Here is a 26,087-nt window from a genome sequence, read left to right as displayed (position 1 = left end):
TATTCAACCACAACAATACAGTTATTAAACGCCTTCTACGGGCCAGATACTTTGCTCCTTATCTTAGAATACATACATAATAGCCATAGCCATTCTGACATAGCCACGACTATTAGGAAGATTACAGTTCATAACAGATATTAACAGAAGTAACTCCTTTTGGGACGCCATTAACATGTGCACCTCGGGGCACCTGGGTGGCTCAGTGGGTTGAGCCTCTGCCTTCGGCTCAGGTCATGATCTCAGAGTCCTGGGATCGAGCCCCGTATCAGGCTCTCTGCTCAGCTGCTCAGAGGGGATCCTGCTTCTCCCTCTCTCTCTGCCTGCCTCTCTGCCTACTTGTGATCTCTGTCTGCCAAATAAATAAATAAAATCTTAAAAAAAAACAAAAAAAACAATCGTGCACCTAAATTGGCTCATTCTCAGGAGAGTTAACTATTCAATGAACAGAACTAACTCCCCACAAGCTTCCCACCAGCTTACTCCATGTACATCACGCAGGTTCTCTTAAAGGAGCGCAGAGCAGGCAGGGGAAAGTTAAGGCCCAAGCAGGAGACCTGGTTACTGGATCGCTGGGGCGACAAATTCTGAAGGAGGGTGGACAAAGGTAGAACCGGAAAGAGTTCTGAGGACCTGACAAATGCAAGTGGCATTCGTTGCGGGCAAGGACCTCCATGAGGCCTCCAGGTGGAGGAGCACAGCACAAAAGAAGGTAATCAAGGAGCCGCCTTGCAGCCTGGATCCACAAACTGAGCCATGTTCATCTCTGCAGAAGATACGGGTAGAGAGCGGGTTAGGAAAACCTAGAGGCAGGAGGACATGTCGGCAGGATCAGCAGCCGCTGTGTGAAGCCACACTTGATGGTAACAAGCACGTGGCTAGTAAAATAGAAGAAATACAGGTGGAAGAGTAGAACTTCTAGCACCAGTAAACCTACATCTATGCTAGGACATTTTTGGACCAAGTTTGCTGGAAGAGTTATTAGTAGAAAAATGAACTTCAAACTGTCACAATTAGAAATTAGAGGAGTTATAGGGCAACTGGGTAGCTCAGGTGGTTAAGCATCTAACTTTGGCTCAGGGCATGATCTCGAGGAAATGTCTCTTCATGTCTTCTGCCCATTTCTTAACTGGATTATTGATTTTTGGGGTATTGAGTCTGACAAGTTCTTTATAGATTTTTGATCCTACCCTATGACCCAGCAATTGCACTATGAAATATTTACCCAACGGATACAAAAATACTGATTCGAAGGGGAACATGCACCCTGATGTCTACAGCAGCATTATCAATAACAGCAAAATTAAGGAAAGAGCCCATATATTCAGAGACTGATGACTGGATAAAGATGATGGACTATTCCTCAGCCATCAAAAAGAATGGAGTCTTGCCATTTGCAATGACATGGATGGAGCTAGAGTGTGTTATGCTGAGTGAAACAAGTCAGACGAAGACAAAAACCATATGGTTTCATTCGTATGTGGAATTTAGCAAAACAGGTGAACATAGGGGAAGGCAAGAAAGAAGAGAAGGAAACAAACCGTAAGAGACTCTTTACTCTAGAGAACAAACTGACAGTTGGTGGAGGGGAGGTGGGTGGGGGATGGGCTAGACGGGTGTCGGGCATTAAGCATGGGTATTAAGGATGGGCACTGGCTGTTGTATATAAGTGATGAATCACTAAATTCTACTTCTAAAACCAATATTGCACTGTACATTAACTAGAATTTAAGTAAAATCTTGAAAAAAATTTGTATTAAAAAAATAATTAGATGTCACTGAAAACATTTTAAAAGAACTAAGTATTTTTATCTTTCACACTTTAACTCCAAGCAAGTTGTAGGATTTATATTTACAATTGTTCTTATCTATATGCATACTAACTAATTATAGAGTTAAATAAAGATTTCCTCCCAAACGATTGAAGTAACTTCAGAATCAACTCAGTGCTTTTGTTAAAATTCTCTCACAGAGTTTCCACAGCTCCTGGAAATCTGTGGCCATCTCCAGAACACAGCTTCCAAACGCAATGCACTAGCACACCAGGGCAGTGGAGACAGGACACCGAGATGGTCAGGATCATCTTTCCTGTTGATTCTTTTACAGGCTCTGCAGACACTGGGCTTCACTGAGAAAGAGTAAAATTTTTCCCCAAAAGAGGTTATATCGGGTGAGTTCCTGGGAGTTCAACATGAACACTCTCTATTTCTCATTTCTCCTTCTCTAGCCCAGAGCCAGGCTGATTTAATTTCCCCTTCACACAAACTAAGGAGAGGAGGTGAGTAGTACAGTTGGCATGTTGGTTTATGAATTTTGGTTGAAGGCGTGGATTCTCGATTCTCCTCCCGTTTTTCCTCTTACTTTCTGTCTGTTCTCCTTGGGGTTTTGTGTGGCAGACAGATGTCATGAGACCAGTGGTTGGAGAAATGGTGTCAGATTTGGTGATGGTGACAGAGGAAGAAAACAGCTGTTAGAATTAGTGCAGCACATGAACTTTGTCAAAGAGAATGACATCAACTTAATAACATTCAAAGCCATGAGACAACGTGGTAAACCTTGAAAGACCTTGCCCGTAAGGCCTTATCCAATGGCAAGGAAAACCAAGTAATAAAAAAGTAGATCACAGGAAATGAGATGTCTTGAGACAACAGGGCAAGGTGAAGATATCTTACGGCGTATGGGTTATTCTGCTCCCTCCAGTGTTGGGCATAATGAAGGGAAAATGAGTAGTCAATAGAATAATGGATTTAAAGTCAGAAAACTTTGTTTCCAGTCCTGATTCTGATTCTCAGCGGCTGGGTGATAGTGGTAGAGTGACCTCCCCTCCCTATTCTTTCAATTGCCCATTTTTGAAAGGCTGGTGACACCTGCTTAGCCATCTCCCAGCACCGTCATGTATGTAAAATAGCAACAAAACAAAACAAGCAGAAAGGAATGACTGTCTTTGGAACACGTAAAATGCCCTGCAACTGCTAACTGTTTATTAGAATTATTCTCTAAGGTGCTGGCAAGAGCTGATTAGTCTCAGTAACCGACAGAAGTTTCAGTGGAATTGGGAAGAACTGTCTAGCAAAAGTATTTTTGATTCTTGTGTGAAACGAAACAGCGATGCCATTTTTATAAGTCAGGTTATGAAAATAACTGTACTGGAACATGGACATAAACTTCTACAAGTACACACTAATTGGAAATGGACTCAGAGTCAGAGGTGGGAGGATTTATTCATCTTCTACCAATCGGAAGAATATTAAGGAACAAGGTGATCAATGGAGAAAGAAGGAATTTGGGAACAAAATAAATTTTGGGTCAGTGTCAGCTCCTTTAATAGCTCTGTGATTCTGGGCAAAATATGCACCTTCTCTGACTCTCATCTTCTCACCTATAAAATGCGGATAATAGTAGGAGTGTAAAAATAGTAACTTGCGGGGTCGGATGATATTGACACAAAGTCCCTAGTGTAGAGCCAAGGAATAGGAGCGCTTGTCATCTCACTTTGCCCGGTTCCTTTCACGGTCTACGTACTTGTTTATATTTTCCCTGTTCCATTTCTTTCTTGCATAGTCTGTCCTGTAGCCTCCCTGTATTTATTATGTACCAGACTAACCAGCACCTAGGACTCCTTTAAAATGATGATTGAAACTCCATACTTCCTTCATTACGTCTGCCTGGTCAAAATAAAATCGCTTATTCTTCATCTTGTGATAGAATCACTTTATTGACCCTGTAAAGATATCCTGTTTAGTTTATTGTGTAAATACTCAGGATGTCTCACGTACCTGCTGACCCCAGAAGAAATCATAAACACAGAACAACAGAACCAAAGGAAAATAAGAAATGAGAACAGAAAGACTTAAAAGGAACTTTAAATAGAAACTACCATCCCAAGATTTAATGTTTTATAATACATTTTCATTTTTATATATAGACAGTTCTCAGGATAGAGACTTAGTTCTTATGACTAATAAAATAAATATAATTGTATGCTATTGAGGAAATCGGAGAACCTTTCTAATTTTCTTATTCCACTTTTTTAGAGTATGAAAGAAACAAGATATTCACTGAAAAATACTACCTTTTTGTTTTCCTGGATGGAAAAAGGTAACCCTGAACAGTTGTGTCTGAAGACTGTAACTTTTTGGTATGTTGTGTGCGTATGTATGATGTTACTCCACTTCCCCTTCTGCAGTAATTCCAGCCTTCTCGCGCCTTCTCCTTCAAAGGACGGTAGCCTTTCTCGTCCTAATGAAATCCTGTATGTCCAGTTAAATGAAACTTCCTTTGGGAATTCTGACATTACCTATGGGTGCTCACATCTCACCCCAGCACCAAATAGAAATAGTTTATTTTTCTTGTGTGTGTCACAAAATCTCGTTTATATCATCGGGCTCCAGAGCAATGAAGGTCTCTACCCTCTACGTACTCCTGAGACATAGCACGGTGTCTGGAATGTAGCGGTCATTTCCTGTATGAATTTGGACTGAAGGCAGTAGATGATGGAGCCTGTCTTCCCCTTAATTCCTACATAAAGCTTGCAGCGTGTGACAATGTGGTACTATTTTAAGAGTTGGGGATGGTGTTGGAGGAAAGACCACCATTTTGCTTCCTTCCCTTCATCTTCCTTATGTTATTATTTTTAATTAGATCACAGAAATTTCCATTCTAATCTTTAGAAAAAAATTCTGTCAGCATTGTGTTAGAAAAGGATGAATTTGGAACAATTCTTAAACATCACACAGAGCACTGTGCAACAGCCTATGTCTACTTTCTCCAGCAAAATCTTGAAGCTTTTTAAAAATATTATCTTTATCTTCCCATGGTGACTTATGAGGCATGTTTAGGAAAATTTGATTTTAAAGGTCAGAGATGCCAATAGAGCCAGCCAAAATTTTGTGAAGTTTATAGAGCGATTAATTCCTGGAGTCCTTCATTTTCCAGCCCTTTAGTTTGTGCAATCACATTGAATGTTCAAAGTATATACTGCTTTGTAAAGTCTTTCAAATACCCTGTGCCCAGTCCCAACTGGCAATTCATAAATAGAACTGATTCACATTCCCCACCACAAAGGTCCTTGAAGGAAACAGCATCTTTGTTGAATCCAATTTGCTTACATTTCAACACACATAACTCCACTTAACTGGCCGTCACAGCAAAAGCCACAACACACACACGCACAGCAGCATGGAGCTAACCACACAACTCAACAGACAATGCAGACAAACTTGAGTATAAACCAAGAGTTTTCTACCTCTTTTCATAACAGGTTAGTGCTGGCCCTCAGTGTTGGTGTACAGTTTTTATGGCATGGGAAAATAGGGATGTTCCTGCCCTATAAAAATAAATGTGTTGAAGGCTTTAGTTTGAGCTTACACGACGTCAGAAAGTTCCAAAGGCACTGGCACAATACAAAAAAAAAAAGTCCCACAAACAAATATATCACCAAAATATCACCAAAACACATGGCAAGATACTAAGAAAACAGTGGTAGGAAAACTACTGGTTTCCTGGATGATTTAGGCAACAATTTTCAACACCTTCCCGAAACATAAAGCATGCTGGTGGGTCTTTGGTGAGGTATGTCTTGTCACCGACCACCATTTGTACCAACTCATTAGGTCATTTTCTCCCTGCAGAAGTAGAAGGCACAGAACCCTCATTGTTCTTTACCTTCTAAGCTTTAGGAAGGGCTAAGAGAGCACGTAGAAATGCATGCACTATCTTTAAAAAAGGGATACATGTAATAAAAATGCAAAAAAAGGTAACAATTTCTTCATTTTTATGTCATAATATGCACTTCTTTCCAAACCTTAGTTTGATACATGTGGTTTTTTTCATGGATGACAGCTTTACTCTAGAAGGAGCTGGGACAGAAAGATAAGCAGGAAGCACAAGGTTCTGAATTTGAATAAAGACAATACTTGTTACAGCAAAGGATGCAGGGTGAGAGATGGGGTTAGAAATTGGGAAACTTTCTGAATTGGACAATGATTTGCAATTCCTCAAAAAGATAAAACTTACCACATTCTGTGCAAATTTCTCAAAAGATGTTCTGCGATCCATTGAGTGTTCCGACTTACATGAGTGGGGGGGATGGGGCAAAGGGAAATAGGGAACATAAATAAAAAGAAAGCAAAGAAAACAGAGCAGAAAAAGGATGATGAAATGAGGCAACAGCAAATCCATGTTCTAAATCAAGGGACCAGGAAGGTAGGAGAGCTGCCGAGGAAGGACCCTAGACACAGGTCACAGGCTCTGTTTTAGTTCGTACTTTTAACACCAAAGCTCTTCCTGTGCAAACAAAATTGAATGGTTTCAAGCAAAATAAAATGACACTAAATGAAGTAGATATGTGAAGCTTTTACACTGACATGAGTAAATCCTACATATTTGAAAATCTAGTGGCATATTCTCCGAATTCCCTCCTAGTCTTCTGTGAGGACTAGATTTCTGTTGATTCCATGGATTCTGCAGAGCGCTGCTGTCCAACAGAACTTTCTGAAAAGATGGGAACTTCATTCTATGTTGTCCGGTATTCAGAAGCCTTAATCTGGGGCACTGAGCATTTGAAATATGGCTAGAATGTTATGTACTTGTAATTAAACTTAAATGTTAACAACCCCATGTGGCTAGTGGCAGCTGTATTGGACACCTGCAAAGACAGAGTATCTGCTTCTAGCTGCGAAGGCCATGGACTTTGAAGACTCCCGTTAGCCCAGATGACAGTCATAAATCACACAAAATTACAATTCAGTCTCAAAATTTCAAGAAGTTATGGACTATTTTAACATTAAAAAATAGTGATTTTTATATTCAGGTTTTCCATACCCTGCTTTATTGTTTATACTGGTTATAACATTAATTGAATAATGAGGTCTGTTGGGGCTCTTTCAAAATGTGCTTGGCTACCTTCTTAGGTGTGCAAAATTTATCCCAGGTATACTAAGTAACCTAGGGTAAATAACAAAATATTCTGAAGCAAACATTACTACATTCTGACAACTATCATTGAAAAATATGAGTCTAGGGACGCCTGGGTGGCTGTCGGTTAAGCCACTGTCTTCGGCTCAGGTCATGATCCCAGGCTCCTGGGACTGAGTCTCGCATCGGGCTCCTCGCTCGGCAGGGAGCCTGCTTCTCTCTCTGCCTCTGCCTGCTAATGCACGTGTGTGCTCGCTCGCTCGCTCTCTGACAAATAAATAAATAAAATCTGAAAAATATGGGTCTATATTTAGTCATGGGGTATGTGGCCAAGAACACACGAGCTTACTGGAAAGAGAAAACTCTCAAGTTTTTGACCTGATGATGTTGTTCTTGCCTTTCCATTAATGGAATTTTTATTTCCTTAAACTAGACATACAGAAGACTAACATGAAACATGAAAACTTCTAAAAAACGTAAAGCATGAACATCTGCAGAAACAAACAAAACAAAATAAGCAATCAACAAACAAAAAAACACCTTAAATGGCCCTTATAAAATGCGAAGGTTTGGGGAAGGTCTTAGAGTGTGTTCACTCACCGTTTGTCCATACCCTGGGTTCAGCAGAAGGAACTACTCCACACAATTACAACTGAGAACCAGATTGAAAAAGGTCACAAAGAACCAATACCTTTTTCTTTGCCTGTAGAAGCTCTTGGTAGGCACTGGATCTTATAAAACGTGGATACGAATCACTTTTCATCAGTTTGTAAATGTGCTCCTAAAAAGAAAGAATGGTTGAATTGCTTCTTGACTAGTTCTCAGGGGCCATCAAATACTGTGATAAGAATATATGATATGGTCCAAAAACAAGTCTGGAAGCAGCTAACATTGTGTTGATAGAACATCTAAGTCTTCAAATTTATCATTTTATTCATGGATCAATATTTGAACTGGTTTGAGAGCTACAAGGAGGCAAGTCACATCCAGTCCTTGAGAGAAATGGAATGCAGTGAATGGAGTGTCATGAAGTGATTTCAGATCAAGTGGTTGATTTATGTAGGGCATTTGAGACTATAAATCTGCTATCTCTTAAAATTATTTCAGGCCAAAAGTGAATGATATGAAGTCAAGAACGAGCGATCATCCTCGATGCCTCTAGCATCTACATGTACTTGGAGGACACAGACTGCCCCGACGAATCATCTCTGGTGCAAATTATATGGAAAATTGTTACCCACATCCACTCTGGGGCAGAGCACAAGTCTGAGAATAAATTTTGTGATAGTGACTTGCTCAATCTCCCAATTTGTATGCTTTTTTTAAAAAGCTCCTTTAGTGACAGATTAGGTGAATATTTAATAATTTAATCCTAACCAGTCTGCTGTGTTCTAGCTTGACAATGAATACTGATAAAGAAATCAAGAAAAAAAATGTATTCATCCAGTTCACCGCGGGCCCAAGCTAGGGCGATTCTGCTCTGGCCCACTGCGGCTCCGTGGAGCATCAGTACTCCTCTTTTTAGTCTCGTGAAATGCCGGTGAGAGCATCCTGGATGTCCCAGTCTCTCTCTGTTTGCAGAGAAGATGTATCTTAAAAATGACTGTTTCCCTGGTCTCAACACACCTGCATACTTTGGAGTTACTCTCACTCAGTGTCTAGCCCAAGGCTCATCTCCAGGAGGGTGGTACATTCGGGACCCTATCAGAATTGGTGGTTAGAAAAGTGGGGGGGTGTCTGACGTTGGAGTCAAGCATGGTGGGATTCAGATCTTACTGTGCTCAAGACCGGCCAGTTCCAAACATACAAATGCAGGCCAGTGTATTCATCTGAGTCTTAGTTTTCTAATCTGTAAAATAGGTGGTTGTAAGGATTAACGGGATGATCTCTGTCTGGCAAAGAAGGGGTTGGATAGTAAGTGCTCAGATCTACTTGAATATATACCAGGCACACTTCAGGTGCTCGCCTCTATTAGCTAATTTGATCCTCACCAAAAAAGCGCGTCTTTTCTTAAATAATGCCAGGAATCTCTATTACTGCGCATTTTTGAAGATGAGGTTAAAAACCCAGCAAAAACTGGGGTTAAATATCTGAACTGAACTGAAAAAGAAGCCCCGTGTCAGGTGGTAATATTTTCTATAGAAAGTTATGCCTTTTTATTTTATTTATTAAGAATATTTATATTTATTTATAAGAATATTAGAATATTATAAGAATATAAGAATGTTTATATTCTTAATATTTATATTCTAAAATATAATATTTATATTCTTAATATTTACTTACTTATTAAGAATATTTTTAATGCCCCAGATAACAAAGAAATGTTCCTCTGCAGACTTTAGGAAGGTCATTCCAAACATTTTACACATGGTTGGCTCTAGAGAAATGCTTGAAATTTTGTCTTGAACCGAAAGAAAGATAAATCAGCAAGAAGTAAGCAACAAGGCTTGAATTTCCATCCTGCTCTCTCGTGTCTCTGTAATTATTTCCACCTAGAAGGCCATGGCAGAGCCAGACAGAGTGGGTATCTGGTTAGCTGTTTCAGCCTGTGGTAGTTTGTCTATATGATGGTTCGTTTCTTTAAACCAAAGCTAGGAAAAATGTACTTTCCACTGATAATGCAAGTAAGGAAGGGCGTGTGTGTATGTGTCTAACTCTTCATCTTCTGTATTTTATTTTTGTAATGTGGTTATCTGAAAAATAAGACACTTTCTAGAACTAGTATTCTTCTCTGGAAGAGTCTTAAGAAATTAAGAAGTATGTGTGTTCTGACTTAAATGCCAATTTCAGCACATCATTAGGAAAATAATATCCTCTCATTTCAAGTTCATTTTTCTTCTTGAGCATAATTTTTTTTAGAGAAAGTGGAAATTCAGATTGTGTCCAAAGAGGCACTTATGTCCAGTTTGAAAAAAAAAAACACTAAGAAAATTAATATCTTAATATAAATTTGTCTTAGGAAATTAGTATCTTAATATAAATTTCCCTTTTTTGGTCACAGATTCAAAAGTTAACTTGGAAAATTCATCCATGCCTAAATCTATTATTTCATTGTACCATCAAAGACAAAACTGGCTTGGGTGTGATGTTAATTTAAGCTGCTTTAGTTTGGTTCTGACTAGCGATAATAATGAATAACTTAGGAGTGTCAGGATCTTAGAATCTCCACATTGGAAGACACCTGAAGATTTCAGATATGTCCTGAGGTGGGGCCATCATGAGATAAGTGTTTTCTCACATACTGGGTGACAAAGTGGAAAATGAAGTCAAAGTGTTCAAATATTTCAAGTATTCCCCTTCAAGAAATTTTCATGTAAAAACTTTCAAATTGGTAAGACATCCCCAGGTTCTAGAAACCGTTTTAATGTGTCTCTGTTTTCTTTTAAGTCCACTGGGGTCATTTTCCGTACAGTTACCTAAGTTGAAAACGTTGAGCCTAGCTGCCACTTAAATGCAAATACAGCCAAAGTAACTGCGGTGCCCACTTCGCAGGAGCACGTTCGTGACTCACTGTGCGGCCCCCGCGCGCACCGACCTGAGCGTCCTCGAACGTGTACCGCCCGGGCTCCTTCACGTTCTGTGTGGTTTTGTCATAGCTCTTGGAATCCAAGTTAATGGCGCTGGGGGCTCCGGGAGCCAGAAATTCTTGCCATATTTCCTGCACTCGGGAAGGGACTTCTCGAATAGGCCTTTTCTTCAGGTCCTCCACGGCTAGCCAGAATCTGTGCGAAACGAGACACCAGACACTCACTGTGACGCCGCGCGAGCTGCAGGGCCGTATCGCGCGGACCGGTCAGACCGTGCACAACCGTGCAAGGAGCGGGCGCCGTCCTTCCGCGGGCTTCCGCGGGACGGCCCTTCTTTCCATCAGTTGTGTTCAAACGTATCGACGTTTTCCAAAGGGAACACGGAAAACAATCTCTCTTAAGTGTTTTTTGTTGAAAGCAGATCTCCCAGGGCCCTGATTCTTCACACTTTAATTTTTAGTGGAGCAAAACAGCGCTGCCAAAGAACCGCTGATCAGAAAGGGAGAGGAGTTTGCAGGGAGTTAGAGTGAGTGACACAGAGCATCTGCTCGGGGGATAAAGTAGGGGATTATGCTGTCGTCTTTGAATCTTTTGTCCATTTGAGCAATGAGGGTTAGTACGGAGAGGATTTTCTGCTCTACCTGGCGAGGGAATTACAGTGAAGCTTTACTGGAATTAAGAGGACTGGACACAAGACCAGAAAAGGCCCGAGATGGAGGAATCGGGGCAGGCGACTGATTTGAGGCTATTTAATTCAGAGCGTTATGGAATGACAGAAGCAACCAGCTTTCACATGTCATTGTTTGTAAGGTTTAAATTTGCAGAGGCATTAGAGCAATTCAGAAGCTCCGATAAAACAAATATATACTGACTTACTTCCAAATATATAAATACATTTTATATGCTTCTGCACAGAATATACATACTCTAAGGAAAGAACACCAGAACATATTTTGATTGATAAGAGCAAATAGCAAAGCCTAGTAATAAAGGGCCACATTGTATTAATGGGCTTCATTTCTTTAAATTTTGTTCTGTGTTGCATGTTTTGGTTAGAACTAGAAATAATGTTGAAAAGATGAATACGTGTATCATCATAATTTGTTAAAATGAAAAAATACATGACAAAGGAACTACTAGGTCTATGTTATCCTCAGCATGGACCACTGTCACTCTAATGGCAGATGTAGCCATGTATGAAATGGGCAGACGGCCACAAGGGCGGAGGTCACGACAAGCCAGAGTCCTGAGAGGTATATGACCAGCAGAACCTTCATAACCTTTCAGTTTTAACTTGGGCTCTAATGAAAAGTCAGAAGTAAGCAATAGGACAGTTGAACTAGAGTTAGGATAGTAAATATTACCCAATCTAGTGAGTTTCCAGTTTCTTGGGATCATTCTCGTGTACATGTGTGTAACAGTGGACTTACTGTTATTTACCGCATGTACGTAACAGTCGATTGAGACGGGGCCTTACGCAGGAAATTACCATCACTGCTTTCAGAAGGGAAGGCTCAAGACCATTCATTGCCTCCGAAAACAAGAGATTTGGACACTGTATAATTCAATAGGAATGCCATGTGCCATCTGAGGGAGCGTAAATGATGTCATCAGTGCTCATTCAGGTTCATCCCAGCATGCTTTGAACACCTTGATCCAAAGAATTTTTCTGTCCTCGAAGAATAGAACCACTAGAGAAAAAGATACACCACTCAAATGGCGGCCTAATATGAGGAAGCCCAGGCGGGGCTCTCAAGGGACAGCGCAAATGACGGTGTGGGAGTGCAGAGCAAAGAACCTTCTGCTGGGCAAGCACTGGGCGGAGAAGGGGGTCATAGGAAAGTACAGAACAATTAGTACAGGGTTGAGGAGGTATTAATCACAACATCTACTCTAATACGTAAGTGCAGGCACTGCTCTAAATGGTTCGGCTCTACTAACTCATGAAGTTCCTACAACTCCGGGGTCTGTGCTGTTGGTTTCCCCATTATCAAGAAGAGGCAAGAGAGGATGTGGAGATCAAGTCAGTTGTTTAAGGTGCCCACTATGGGCATCGTAACTGGGATGAGTTTCATGGCTGGGGTCTGTCCCTTGGGTAATGCACAGCAGACCACATGCTCATAACCACTCCCTCAAACGTCTCCCGAAGAGCTTCATCGCCTTATCCTCAGCCTCACTGCAGGTGTGATAATAAGTTAGCAGGATGGAAAGGCTCTGGTGAGCTCCCGCCCCACTAATACACGCTAACTGGAATCTGAGGAAGTAAGTGTCTTCACGTCTTAGAGTCTTGAGTTCTTCATCAGTAAAATGGGATGATAATGTCTATCTCATTTGGGTTCCATGAGATTAAATAAGATAAATTATGTAAAAGGCACTTTCGAGTGCCTGACCTATTTTTAGACACCCAACAACAAAACTCACATTACTATGTTTACTTAGTACTTAGGCTGCGTGCTGTGCCTGAAAAAGGAATGAGCAAAATCACACCAATGGGCAGCAGAGGTTGTATCTGAGGAAGAAGTAGGCATCCATAAGCAGTATTTCTTGACCTTTTTTTTCTGTCTTAGTACCTGGAGAAAGTGCTCATCTGAGTGTCTACACTGTGTAAACAGCAGGTGCTTCCAGGCAGCTGCCCGATAGGATGCACTGAGACTTATTTAGGCTCAATCAGCCCTGCCAGTGAACCGGACTGTTCTGTTTCTCTTAATCTGTCACACGAGATGCCTAAGTGGAAGAAATGGGGCTCAGACGCGGGGAGCAATGGAACGTAGCGTGTACTGGTGTACAGAAAGCCGAGGATGCCAATTACTAGCCCATCTGACTCGGACAAGCTGATTCGCTTTCCCCAGACATATTTTGCTTATCTGAAAATGGGGCAAGAATGCTTACACTTCATTTTTGTTGTGATGATTAGATGTGTGATGATCAGAAATAGTAAACACAAAATATGGCACACTTATAGCAGTAGGGGGTATGATTAGAATATGATGCGCATGGAAAATATGTCATATTTCCTTATGAAATGGCTTAGCTGGACAACTAGCATGGCGTAGGATTATTGAGATAAGAAATGGTCAAGGCTTGAACACAGAATTAGCAGTCAGTCAATTATCCTTGAAACAGAGTTTGCACATACTCGTTCCTTTGTCCAAACTTCTTCCCTCTTCCTTTCAGTGGGTGGGGAGGGGGGAATTTGGGGCTGGTTATCTTTAGACATCCAGGTCACAGCCTAAAGCCATTTTCCCTGGGATGCCTTTGCTGACCTCCAGCTCTGGGTTGACTATCCCTCTTTGCTTCTCCAATCTAAATAACCACCAGTTTGTGTTGTGATCTCTTTTCTTCTCTGTATCCACCACTAGGACCATTTTTATTTGCTTAGGTGATCGTGGTGAGGCTCATTCCTTGTTTATTTCCTCATCGTGAGCCCAAGGTGTCAGCCGTATTTAAAAACTTAGAGAATTAGAGGAAATTCCACCTCCCCATCTTCTAAAAGGCTAAAAAAATATTCTTTCTCTGCTCTATTTTCTAATGCATTCCTACACTGAATAATTGATGACGTGGCCTCAGTGTAAAAAAGAATCCTTAGCAACTATAGATCTTGTAAAAACCCTGTTAGAAAGGGTTCCCATAAACTTGAAAGAATAGGAAACTGCATCCCAACAATTTATGACAGGCGTGCGTATGTAACCACATTCCTCCAGGTTCCGACTGTGGTCATCTTGCTTAAACCACAGGCCATCTGTCAAAGTTCTACATTATTTCTGAATGGTTTGGTATTGGGATCCATTAAATCACCTGAAAAGAATGTGACAATGCCTGGAGCCATAGTGTTCCAATGAAAATAAATGAATGCTGGGACCTTTCTGTAAATGAATTTCACAGGACTGCATAAGTCATGGGAAAGTCAATTAGGATATCATGTTTCAAAAGAATAATGAATGAAAGAGTTCCCGGACAAACATTTTTCTGTAGTGGAAAGTTGTCATTCACTTCAATGATCGTAAGCAAGGCCACTAAAATCCACGGCAGTGTCTCACATCTAAAAATTCAACTTCCAGGGGCCTCTCAAGTTAGAAAAATCTCAAAAAATATGTAAGGATGATGTTCACAGCAGATGGGTGGAACGCACACCCCTTTTCTACTAACAGCTCTGTGTGGTGTGGATACCAACTGCTCCGAGGCTGAATTTAAATGTGCAAAGTGGATAGACTGGCCCATAGTTTTGTTCCAAGTTATTTTTAATTTAATAGGCACCCGGATCTCTTTTCCTAGACCTTCTTAGGAAGCAACATGCAAAGAAGATCAATACCGATGAATAAGGATGATTTAGCTGCATAAATGTTATCGGCCATTCCTCATTTTGTCAAACATTAGTCCAAGGATTACACTTCGTTACAAACTCCATTTCAAATGCATCAAATTATATACTTAAAAGATCAAGAGGTAGTGTAAGAATAAACCTTATAAGGGATTGATAATGCTGGACAGGCTTTTGCCTTTGTTAGCTTTTTTCCCCTCCATCAAGAGGCAGCAATTCAATGGGTTCGTACCATCACCACGTTGGTAAGAGAGTAACTGATCTATTTTGTGGAAAAGAACCAGACATATTACAGTAAGTCTCTCTGACAGAGAATAAGATACAAACAATGTGTCTTACCTTAAATTTTCTGAGCTGAATTCTGACTCTAGAAATTTAAGGAACTGTTCTCTCCCAGCGGGGTCTTTCAATGCTTCGTCCATGCCAAAACCCCATCGCTTTACCCTCTGCTGGCTTGGTTCTTTGCTGTAGGAGGTAAAACAGAGCCAAACGTATTCTGTTCATTGCCAATTCTGTATTTTGTGATTACATTTCCCCTCAGAATCATATATACTGGGGAAGTTCCCATCTTTAACATATCTTCCAGAAAAAAAAAAATCTGTGACTGATGGTTTTGCATGAAGTCATGTTGAGGTATATGTTAGGGATTAGCAGTGGTGTCTAATGTTTACTGAGCATTGGGTACTAAGTGCTCTAGATGGATTCTCTCTTTCAGATTTTTTTCTGCAACTTTATGAGGCAAGTACTGTTATGTTCTCACAATGTAGATGAAGAAATCAAGGTACAAAGAGCGTTATAACTTGCCAATGTCTGACAGGTAAGAAGGGGCAATATTCTAGACATTCTGACCTCAAAGCTCATTTCTTAGCCACTATATAAAGCAGTCTCGAGGTGGTCGGCTGGACTGGGGGAAAATGCATTGGGAACCAAGAGGCCTCAATTCTGGTAATGAGTCTGCTGTTGAGGAAACGTGTGACCTAATCCTAGCTGAGTCACAACATTCTGGAGCCCAGATCCCTCATCTATAAAGTCTAGATCTGATGCATGAAGAGTCTGCACTTGTCAAACATTTAAGAACACTGAATGGGGGTAAAAGAAAGAAAAGGTCCATAAACACAGTTTAGTAAAATACAACTAAGTACAGAATCCTCACTCTGTAAAGCGAGGGACACTGTTCTCACGACTGTCAAGATCAGTGACCTGAGTCTTCCGCTCTCGGGAAAGAAATCAGGAAGTCTTAAATTGTGCTTTGGTTTGCTTAAGAAGTCAGTCTCTTGTCAGATTCTCTTAGAGTGTTTGTGGTAAGTTCATTTTGTTTTAAAAGTGAGTTTATAAAGGCATACTTGTATTGGGCTTAAATAAGTATGGATTCAGCATTCATCCTGCTTGAATACGGGGCCTTTGTGGCCCTGTGGATTTTCAAAGAAGCTAAAAACAATGCACTAAATTTCAAGAACCAAAGATCTCAACTCTGACTAGTCTATTCTGAAACTCCCGTCCCTCTCATTTTGTGCCCATCCTCTGGAAACGCAAATCTGGACACACATGCAAGTATCTAAGGTTCAAAAATCATTACCTTGAATGAGAACTTTATATCATGGGCAAATAGAGACACAGAGTAAAACTGAACTTAAATTATCAGCTACAGAATTCTTCCTATTTCAACCAAACTCTGAAATAAGTGTGAAATGTTTGAAGAGAGGAGAAAACGTCACATACCTTGCTTCGAGTTCCCAGAAAGTAGTATCATCAGACAGCCACGGGTTCGAAGGGTCAGGTGGCACAAGAAATGGGTCATATTCTAAGTATTGTTCCGTGTAACTTAACAGACTAGAGAGAAAAAAACATTTTCATCTTCTTTAGTTTTTCTGGCTGAGGTTATACCCAGCCCAAAACACGGAATACAATATAAGAAGGTCTGGCTGAGGAATTACTTGTTTATAGGGTAAAATCTAACAGCAATTTTTACGTTTCAGTAAATTACATGCATCAACCTATGGTGCATCTTGGAAGGCAAATGTGGCGAAGGGTCCACGTCCACCCAGGCCTAATCCAAGTGAGGCAACATCCCTCCATTCAAATGAAGCAAAAGGGAAGGCGTCGGCGTGCGAAAAGCTGTGCTAAGTGCCAGTTCCAACCTTTGGTCCACCACTCCACCCACAGCTGAGCTGATTTTAGCCAACTTGGAGAACAGGTTAAAAGGCAATTGTTGTCAGAAGTATTTACAGGAGTTAGGTAAAGGGGAAATCACTAACTTTTTTTTTAAAAAGTCTGTATTTAAGAAAAGAAAAAAAGAAAAAGATGGAGAGGAGAGGAAGGAAGTTGGAGAGGTAGGATTTGGCAATGTTCCAAAGTAAAGAACACGCGTGCCATTAATAACAGATTTAAATGAAGAAACGGAAAATACCGAAAATCTGTGTTTAATTCAAATTCTGAAGTCATGCAGTCACTGAAAAGTGTGAACGTTAAGATGAATTTACAGAGAGGTTCTAAGTTGCCAAAAAGTAACTTGATAAATTGAAAGCTTCATTTCTCTCAGCAGGATTGAAAAATTCAACTCCTTGGAATTATCTTCTGTATCTGATTCTGGCTGCGCAGGATTGGATCGCTACAGTTGAAGATAGAAATGATCATTCTGTCATTTAAACTATGACAGAAGAGGGCTTTGGAAGTTTTCTATGTGCAAAATGGAAAAACAAAGTATTTCCTACAGGATTCCATTTTTAGCTCATCTGTCACATGAAATTATTTTATTTATAGGGGCATCTTGAAATACTTACCTATCAGCAACTTTTGACATTTTTAACCGATGTCTATCTAACTGTATTTGCCAATATTTAATCTGAAAAGAGTGAAAAGAGTTAAGGAAGTAGTTAAATAAGTAGTGACATTCTCATAATTTTCAACTCTAAATTCTGATAGACTGGGCAATTCTAAGTATTTATTCTAAGTAAATTTCAAAATCTGAAAAATCAAATGAGACAGCACTGAAAATTAAAGTGTTTGAATAAAAACATAGCCAGCATCACTTTAGAACAGGAATGAATCTGAACATTCTGCATGCTTTAACAAAATGTAAATTTATTTTAAAAATGTTCTACAGATTGTAAACATTTATTCATAGTGAATAACCAAATAGAATCATCCCCCCCATGTTTAATTCAGAAAGTAAACACATTTGTTATTTGTACTATAATTTCAAAGTAAGTCCTACTTCCTAGTACTAGCCCAAGAAATCATCAATGATATGTGTTTTGAGAATAATTTTATCAGCATTTCAGGACAACCATGTGGACCTAATCACATACAGGAAACTCTGAAACTCTCTAAATTACTTCCCATTCGTGGTGATTATAAATATACTAGAAAAAGTATTGTTACACTATTGATAAACCATATCACAGTAAAATGTTCGGGGAAAAGAATCAAAAGGGGCAAAAAGCCCCATGACCAAGCCAACCAAGAGATTTCACTATTATTTGATATAAGAGACACTAGTGTTTGCTTTGAAATATTACTTGGAGCCAAAACTATTGATCAGTCAGTGAAGCAAGATGTGATGTCTATCAGAGCTGTACACAGCGTTAATGAGGGAGAACTTCGAGAGGCTTACGGAGAGCAGTACCGGAAGAACAAGAAAAAACACTCGGTGAAGATCACGTCACATGACCGGATACATAAGACACGTGACTCAGCATCACCAGGCTCTTGCCTTCTCATCCTTCCAGAAGAGTTCCAGAGCACAAAATAACTCTTGAAACAGAGACAACTAAACATCACTGCATGTCCTTTTTAAAAATTGGTTAGAGGACACAGGATTCGGGGAATTAAAGAGTGAAGAGATTTGGAAAGCGTCTCCATATGTTGATACATTTCCAGGCGACTATGAATGTTCAAATTAAGTGATTTCACTACCTTTTAACTGCAAACCTTCTCTGTGAAGCAATCAACCATACAGATAACCTTTTACAGACCCCGGCCATTGACCCTGACCATGTCGTCTTCACTGCAGGTCGCTTTATAGGTTGACCCACCTGTTGTTGTAGCTCATCTTCTGTTGGAGGTTTAGTTTCTGGTGTGGGTGTGTGGGTAGGGCTGTGACTTCTGATGTCATTTTGTAAACCATAGACAGACTGTATTAAAGTAAAAAAGAAATACGTGAGAAGTACGATTTATAGTCGCAGACTTTCTAAAAGGTAATTTTTGTGTCATATATTCAGCAAGGTAAGTCAGAGCTTTGCTGCATATTTGATGAAGCTTATTAAAATTCAAAGGCACTGCTATCATAAATATCATATGAATATAAAGTAGAAGCACAGCTCTTTGAAAAAGTATGTGGTTAGATTAGTAACTGACAGAATAATTGATCATATGGAAAGAACGTGGTAAGTCTGATAATAAGATCTGGGGGTGGACTGAGTACGAAATCAGGGCAACAACGACACTATATAACATTTAGTAAGTATTGATTTCAGAATGAAATAGGGGTGGATATAGAACAGAATAAAAATTTAATAAGCCAAAAGAAAATGAAAATAAGTTGAGTTTTACAGAACGGAATACTGAGGAGAGAGGCTAGGTTAACCATTCCGTTGCTGAGTTAGTCTCTGCGGGCGTGATCAGAGACACCCCAGAGCGCTCCGACTTTCCCAGCTCAGCACGGGGTCGTCTCCCGCTCCACTCTGGCCTTGCCATTCGGTGCCGTTGGGTGCCTTTTGCAAACATCAGTGATCCCAAAGTTTTCACTTTGGAATTCTTGATGCCCCAGGGCTTCTTTTGTATCTTGTCAAAAGGTCAAACCTACTGCTTAGGAATATTCTTTTTTGAGAAAGACCTAGTACGGGGGCGCCTGGGTGGCTCAGGTGGGTAAGCCTCTGCCTTCGGCTCAGGTCATGATCCCAGGTCCTGGAACTGAGCCCGGAGCCCCAAGTCAGGCTCCCTGCTCCGTGGGGAGTCTGCTTCTCCCTCTGCCCCTCCCCCTGATCCTCCTCTCTCTCTCTCCCCCTCTCTCTAATAAATAAAATCTTAAAAAAAAAAGACCTATTCTTAGTAAGTACTAATAAAGATCTAGAGACTTAAAGAGACAAAAAAAGTCTTCAATGTCACATGTCAACTCAAGGGAGAAGCCAAACAACTTTTTCTTTAATATCAAAGAATTACTATTTTAAAATAAAGGATTTAATATGAGCTATGGAGCACAGTTTCTTTGGACAGGAGGATGAAAGATAAGGCCATAATAACATTTCATGAGGCCACAAAATTAAAGGTACCAGATAGGTTTGGAAGAAATTCTTGAAATCAGAAGAGGGTAGATCCGCATGTTCAACCGAGCCGGTTTTCAGGCTCACCAACCTCACCAGCATCTCTAAGTTCACATGTGTTTTGTTCTGGGCCTGTTTTCACTCAGACTCTATCTTTTCTTAATGTTCACCTGTTGGCTCTCTATCTGGACCCTCGGGATGGACTTGATTTCCCCCTTGGAACTCCCCATTACTTGGCTCTTAGGCTTTCTTCAGTAGATGTTGGCTTGGCTTTACCTTACCTGAATCCGCCATTGTAGACTATCTTTGGTAAGTCTTTCAATCTGCCCTCTCTTGACCTAGCCTCTGAGAACCTCTGAGAACTCAGGTTCTATCACTGGGCAACAATTTCAGCCCAACGAGCAGCACATATGCTGTGAATTAATTACTCATAGGACTGAGCTGAATGGCTTAAATTTTCTTTCTTTCATTTATTCATTCAACCTCTGTTGAACACCTAGTATATATTGGATATAATGCTGAGCATTAGGAATATAGAAGTAAACAAACAGATATGTTTTCTCCTCCATTGGAACTGACAACTTAGTGGAGGGAAAACATGTTACACAAATAATCACACAAACAAACACACTACTAAAACTGTGGTAAGAGTTATGAAAGAAGATAATAATAGGAGCACAGGGCCTGAAGTACAGGAGACTTAATTTCCACCAAAGAAACAGAAAAGGCTTATGTGAACTACTAATAGTCAGATCTGAACTTTGAACTCTGGAGTAACTGTTGAGGTTGATTTTTTTTTTAATTAGGCAAGTGAAAGAACACCAATTATTCAATAATTGTAGACAATCAATGTGGACATTTTCAGTGGTATTACATTAATTTTTGATAAAGAAAACAAAAAGACTCTAAGGCTTGAACGCTGCATTCTTGTTTATCTTCATTTAATTACTTAAAGTTCTTAATAAGAATCTACACTCAAGGGGCGCCTGGGTGGCTCAGTGGGTTAAGCCGCTGCCTTCGGCTCAGGTCATGATCTCAGGGTCCTGGGATCGAGTCCCGCATCGGGCTCTCTGCTCAGCAGGGAGCCTGCTTCCCTCTCTCTCTGTCTGCCTCTCTGTCTACTTGTGATCTCTCTGTCAAATAAATAAATAAATAAATAAAAAATCTTTAAAAAAAAAAAAAAAAAAAAGAATCTACACTCAAGCAAAAAATGCTTATAAGGTAAGAGTGCTGACTGTTTTAAAAGTAAGTATTTGGTTAAGATTAAAAATAATTAAAAAGATTGCCAGAAAAACACTGCACTTTATAGTGTCATGGAAGTAAACTGATTCAGAAGCTATCTTCTGTCTCCACATTTCTCTGATTGTTTCGGTATGCCTGCCTCGCACATTGGCTCAGGGAGTTCGATGTAAGAATTGAATCCCTGGGGGCGCCTGGGTGGCTCAGTGGGTTAAGGCCTCTGCCTTCAGCTCGGGTCATGATCCCAGGATCCCGGGATCGAGCCCGGCGTCGGGCTTTCTGCTCCGTGGAGAGCCTGCTTTCTCCTCTCTCTCTGCCTGCCTCTCTGCCTACTTGTGATCTCTGTCTGTCAAATAAATAAATAAAATCTTTAAAAAAAAAAAAAAGTTAAAAAAAAAAAAAAACCCGAATCCCTGGGAGGTGGTGTTGAAAGCAGCCCTCCAGCAGCCTTGCTAAGGGCTCTGAGGTACTATGGCATTTCCTGTTTCAGGCAGGTAAACATCAGGAGTTCTCTCTTTCATCAGTCACGATGCCTTTCACTTTCTGGGGACCAGTGATAGCTTTTAACTTTGATTCCTGGCCACAGTGAAAATGGCCATGAATAATGAGGTTTTATGTACACGGCTTATTTTAGGGACAGAGGAGGGAAGGAAATCGATCCTATCTTGGCAGACAAGTTCTGAGGATCACCGAAATGTAAAAGGTTTTGAATTTCTTTTTTTAGAAAAAGGAAATATATTAAAATGTTGACCTAGAGTGGGTGGAGTAGAGCCAGCAACAGGTAGGACGGGAGGGGAAGGGACATGACATTCTCTCAATGGGGAAAATAAAATTAACCAATTAGGATCCATTTTGAGTTGTCAGCGAAGCTAATTACCAATCAAGATGCTCTGATGTAATGAGTATGTCCATTTATTTAAGTTCAGGGTGCCTGACCCCGTTTTTCTCACGTAGGGTACCATCCACATGAACACTGCGTAAGTTATTCATAAAGTGAAACAGACGTGACTTTCTTCAAAACCTGTTCATATGTCATTTCCCTTCACATCTTAGAAGAAGTCTAAGAACACGCTCTCCTACTTTTATCTTTGGCCGGTGGGGTGGTGTGGGGTACTTTAAGCCAGAAAGTAAAGCGTACACAGGAAACTTTTAAGCCTGTCTTGGTGGAGGGAAATGGGACCTTTCCAACTGGTGGTGGAGGGAGGGGATATTTTTCTCTTCCTTCTGGATTGCTCAGCTCGACCAGAGAACAGATTGTGAGCACATCCACTGCTGTGTGGAGGAAGCCAGTGCACAGAGAAGAGGGGGCCCAGGAGAGCGAGAGAACCCTGATGAGTCCCTGGGTCTGTCACTTCCGGGGCTCACTGTCCTGCCACCTCCCAAGGGTTTAGAATATTCCCTGATTTTTGCTATTTTGAGCAAAATGTTGCCTGCCACTTGACTGTACTTCTTACTTAAAACCCTTCTGTGTTACTCTAAGGCACAAGTCATTTCTTCTGTTAAAATTAAACTTCCACATTATGCATATACAAGTGAGGAAATGCCAATTTTTTATGTATAAACAGTTTTATGTATAAATAGCCACTGCATTAAAAGTAGAAAAACCAGACATTTAGTCATGAATTTCCTACCTGTTCCTCCAGAATGTGCCCATTAGCTATTACCTAAAATATGAAGGGTCTTAATGTCTAAATGAAAGTGACAGGAAAAAGAAACGTCATGAGACAAGAAACAGCTTACTTTTGTTTTGAAATATGGGTCCTGAAGTCATAGGAAACAATCCAACGTGTGGGGTTAGTCACGTACATACAAATGCTTTTCTCATTTTCCTCAGGTTTTGTGTTGTCCTAGGGCCCCTCTCGCTATTGTCCTATAGAAGGGTCCATCCTGTGACGGTTAATTTTATGTGTCAAGCTGGCTGGGCCGCAGTGCTCAGATATTGCCTCAAACGTTCTTTGGGATATTTCTTTGAGGATGTTTTTGAATGAGATTAAAATGTAAATCAGCAGACTCTGAATAAAGCCACTGACCCTCCATAATGTGGGTGGGCCTCATTCAATCAGGTGAAGGCCTGGACAGAACACAAACACTTCCTCCAGACCAGAGGGAATTTTGTCAGCAGACGGCAGTGCTTCCCTCGGACCCTAGCCTGGCCGACCTCATCAGCTTTGGGCTTGGCAAACCTCTACAACCGCACGAGACAATTTCTTCAAATAAATCTCTCTCTCTCTCCCTCTCTCTGTCTCTGTCTTTCCCTCCTGCCCCCTCTGGGGAACCCCGACTGACACACCGCCTGCCTGACCTATTATAATTAAAGTTTTAGAAAGAGACTGAAGGAAATCCGACACACAGCGGCCCTTAACATTTTGCCTAGATTAGGCTGATTTCTCTCTGGTGATGCTACATTATCATTCCTTCATAGAGACGTAAGGAAATACATTCCGCCTACTTCTTGTATTTCAGTAAAGACAGATCTAAAAAACTGACAGATCCTAAATACTTAAAAATATCTCAAATCAGATGTACTTCTAAGCCTTCTCTTCAGATTTTATAAACATATTCGAAATTCAACAATTAAATATAGCATTCCAATCCCTGATTTTCTTTAGGTACATATGATGGATTATTGCCTTAGGGAGTTCCTGGGTCCCTTATTCTTGGGGTGATATATAATCACGAGAAATATTATTACAGCTGACTGCCAAGGAAATGAACAGCAGCTCTCTTGCTAAGGCGAGCAGCTGCTGGCAAAAATGAATGACGATCCAGGAGTTCCAACTCCTTACCAGCAGAAGTTTGAGACAGAGAGTGGTCACACCACTAGAAGAATGAGCAAAGGACAGTCTGATGCGCTGTGGAGGGCAAAGACGGTTTCCAAGGAGACAGGCTGGCCTCTGCCATTTCTGTCTAAGGCTCGCAATCCCACAGAACTGCCCGCTTCACAAGAACAGAACTGTGGAGACCGCAGGGGACGGCGGGACAGTTTGTTGTGTGCCACGTACTTTTTGGTAATAAAATGGTGTGATGACTTAGAATCCCAAATCATTCAAATTCCCTCGATAACATGTTATGGGCTGAGTTGCAGCCTTCTGAAACTCATGTTGGAATCCTAATCTCCAGGGAGACTATATATGGAGATGGAGTCTATAAGGAGGTAGTCAAGGTTAAAGGAGGTCATTGGGTAGGACCTAATCCTATGGAGCTGGTGTCCTTACAAGAGGGACAGACGCCAGAGCTCTGTCTCTGCCATGTGAGGACACACGCTGCAAGAAGACAGCTGTCCACAAGCCAGGAAGAGAGCTCTCAGCAAAAACCCAACTTGATCCGGGACTTCTATTCTCCAGAACTGTGAGTGAATAAATTCCCGTTATGTAAGCCACAAAGGCTGTGGCATTTTGTTCTGGTCGCTTGAGCAGACTAATAGATGCCACTTCACACAATGACAGGGTTACAGGTGTAGACATTTGTCTGCTTGTTCGGTGTGCCCACTCCCATGAGACCATGAGCTGTGGGAGCACGGTCATGCCTGTCCCCCTTACCATCGAGTATCTGAGAACCAGTACACACTTGGCATAACATAGAGCCTTGTCACATCTGACGGGATAGGTCATTCCAGTTACTAAGCAAGTAGGAGTGAACGGAGCAGTGGTCCTAATTCTACAAGACAAGCCAGTATGGGACTTAGAGTCCCATGACCTTCTATGTAAAATAACATGATTTGAGAAGATTCTAGCAAATTCAACACTTCTGAGAAACTATATATCTCCACAAGTGAAAAAAAAAAATCAGCATCCTCCAATTGTTGAAGACAAGGGCACACATGCTACTTGCTGTAGCATTCTTCAGGATTTTTGTTTCTTCTGGCCCTGCAGTGCTACCATTATTGATTCACAGGAAATCAGACCACAACTGAGACACAGCCCGGGGATTCCATTTCAGCAGAATTTCACCTTGCGAGGCCTGATGGTTTCCCATCATTAAGTGAGGGCTGATGGGTGTGAGCCCACCATTGCCAACTAAAGCTTTTCAAGTTCTCAAAAAGCACGATGCCGGGGCGCCTGGGTGGCTCAGTGGGTTAAAGCCTCTGCCTTCGGCTCAGGTCATGATCTCGGGGTCCTGGGATCGAGCCCCGCATCGGGCTTTCTGCTCAGCGGGGAGCCTGCTTCCCCCTCTCTCTGCCTGCCTCTCCGCCTACTTGTGATCTCTGCCTGTCAAATAAATAAATTAAAAAAAAAACCTTAAAAAAAAAAAAAAAAGCACGATGCCGTGTGTAGCCCTGGTAAGACATCCGCACCATGTACCATTAAGAACACAGCGTAAATGACGGCTTGAGTCCTGTCTGTCCTCCATATGCTTTCTCTTCCCGAGTCAGAGCTCATCTCACTTGGTGTCTGTTGGGAAAGCTTGACACAAAGTAAGGTATTATGAAAAGTAATTCTTCAAAATTCAGAAGCAGTTTCGGGGGCTGAAGGTGCTTTTTGGAGAGATGGTTACAGCTCTGAATGCTGTTCCTCAGCACAAAACCAGCCCCCAGGGCGCTGAGGCCGTGCTGTGCATAGAGGATGGAAGGAACTGCGTGCGGCCGCTCCCAGGAGAGCAGGGCCAACACGCCTGGTTTGGTCTGGCTTTGCCCCTTTCTCTCGGGGAGCTCCCAGGGGAAAAGCTTCGGAGCGCCACACCTGAGTGGCTTTGGTGGCACTTTTCCTGTGGCTTCTTTATCCTGACATCGAGGTAAACTGACTTAGAAAGCAAAGGTACTTGGATCATGTGGGGGCCTCTGAACATGATGTGCATATTTCTAGGGATGCAAGAAAAAAGACAACA

General features: G+C 41.1%; 1 protein-coding gene across 2 annotated transcripts in view; it reads right to left on the bottom strand.

The window, feature by feature from the left end:
• RGS7 (regulator of G protein signaling 7) overlaps window positions 1-26,087 on the bottom strand; it is a gene marked incomplete at its 5' end in the record, with an annotated part of 513,767 nt that overhangs the window by 10,507 nt on the left and 477,173 nt on the right. The window contains 8 exons of one of the 2 annotated variants that reach the window (XM_080824124.1): window positions 5,246-5,326; window positions 6,016-6,069; window positions 7,607-7,696; window positions 10,454-10,640; window positions 15,103-15,228; window positions 16,483-16,593; window positions 17,544-17,605; window positions 18,798-18,896. In XM_080824124.1, coding sequence (XP_080680250.1) covers window positions 5,252-5,326; window positions 6,016-6,069; window positions 7,607-7,696; window positions 10,454-10,640; window positions 15,103-15,228; window positions 16,483-16,593; window positions 17,544-17,605; window positions 18,798-18,896 — 804 coding nt within the window. In that variant the 3' untranslated portion in view covers window positions 5,246-5,251. The remainder of the gene's footprint in view (window positions 1-5,245; window positions 5,327-6,015; window positions 6,070-7,606; window positions 7,697-10,453; window positions 10,641-15,102; window positions 15,229-16,482; window positions 16,594-17,543; window positions 17,606-18,797; window positions 18,897-26,087) is intronic. The other variant, XM_080824125.1, reaches the window with a different exon arrangement.

The sequence above is a fragment of the Martes martes genome (assembly GCF_963455335.1).
Source record: "Martes martes genome assembly, chromosome: 15".
NCBI lineage: Eukaryota > Metazoa > Chordata > Mammalia > Carnivora > Mustelidae > Martes > Martes martes.
Note: the sequence above shows the minus strand (reverse complement) of the source record. Positions and strands in the feature narration are given on the sequence as shown.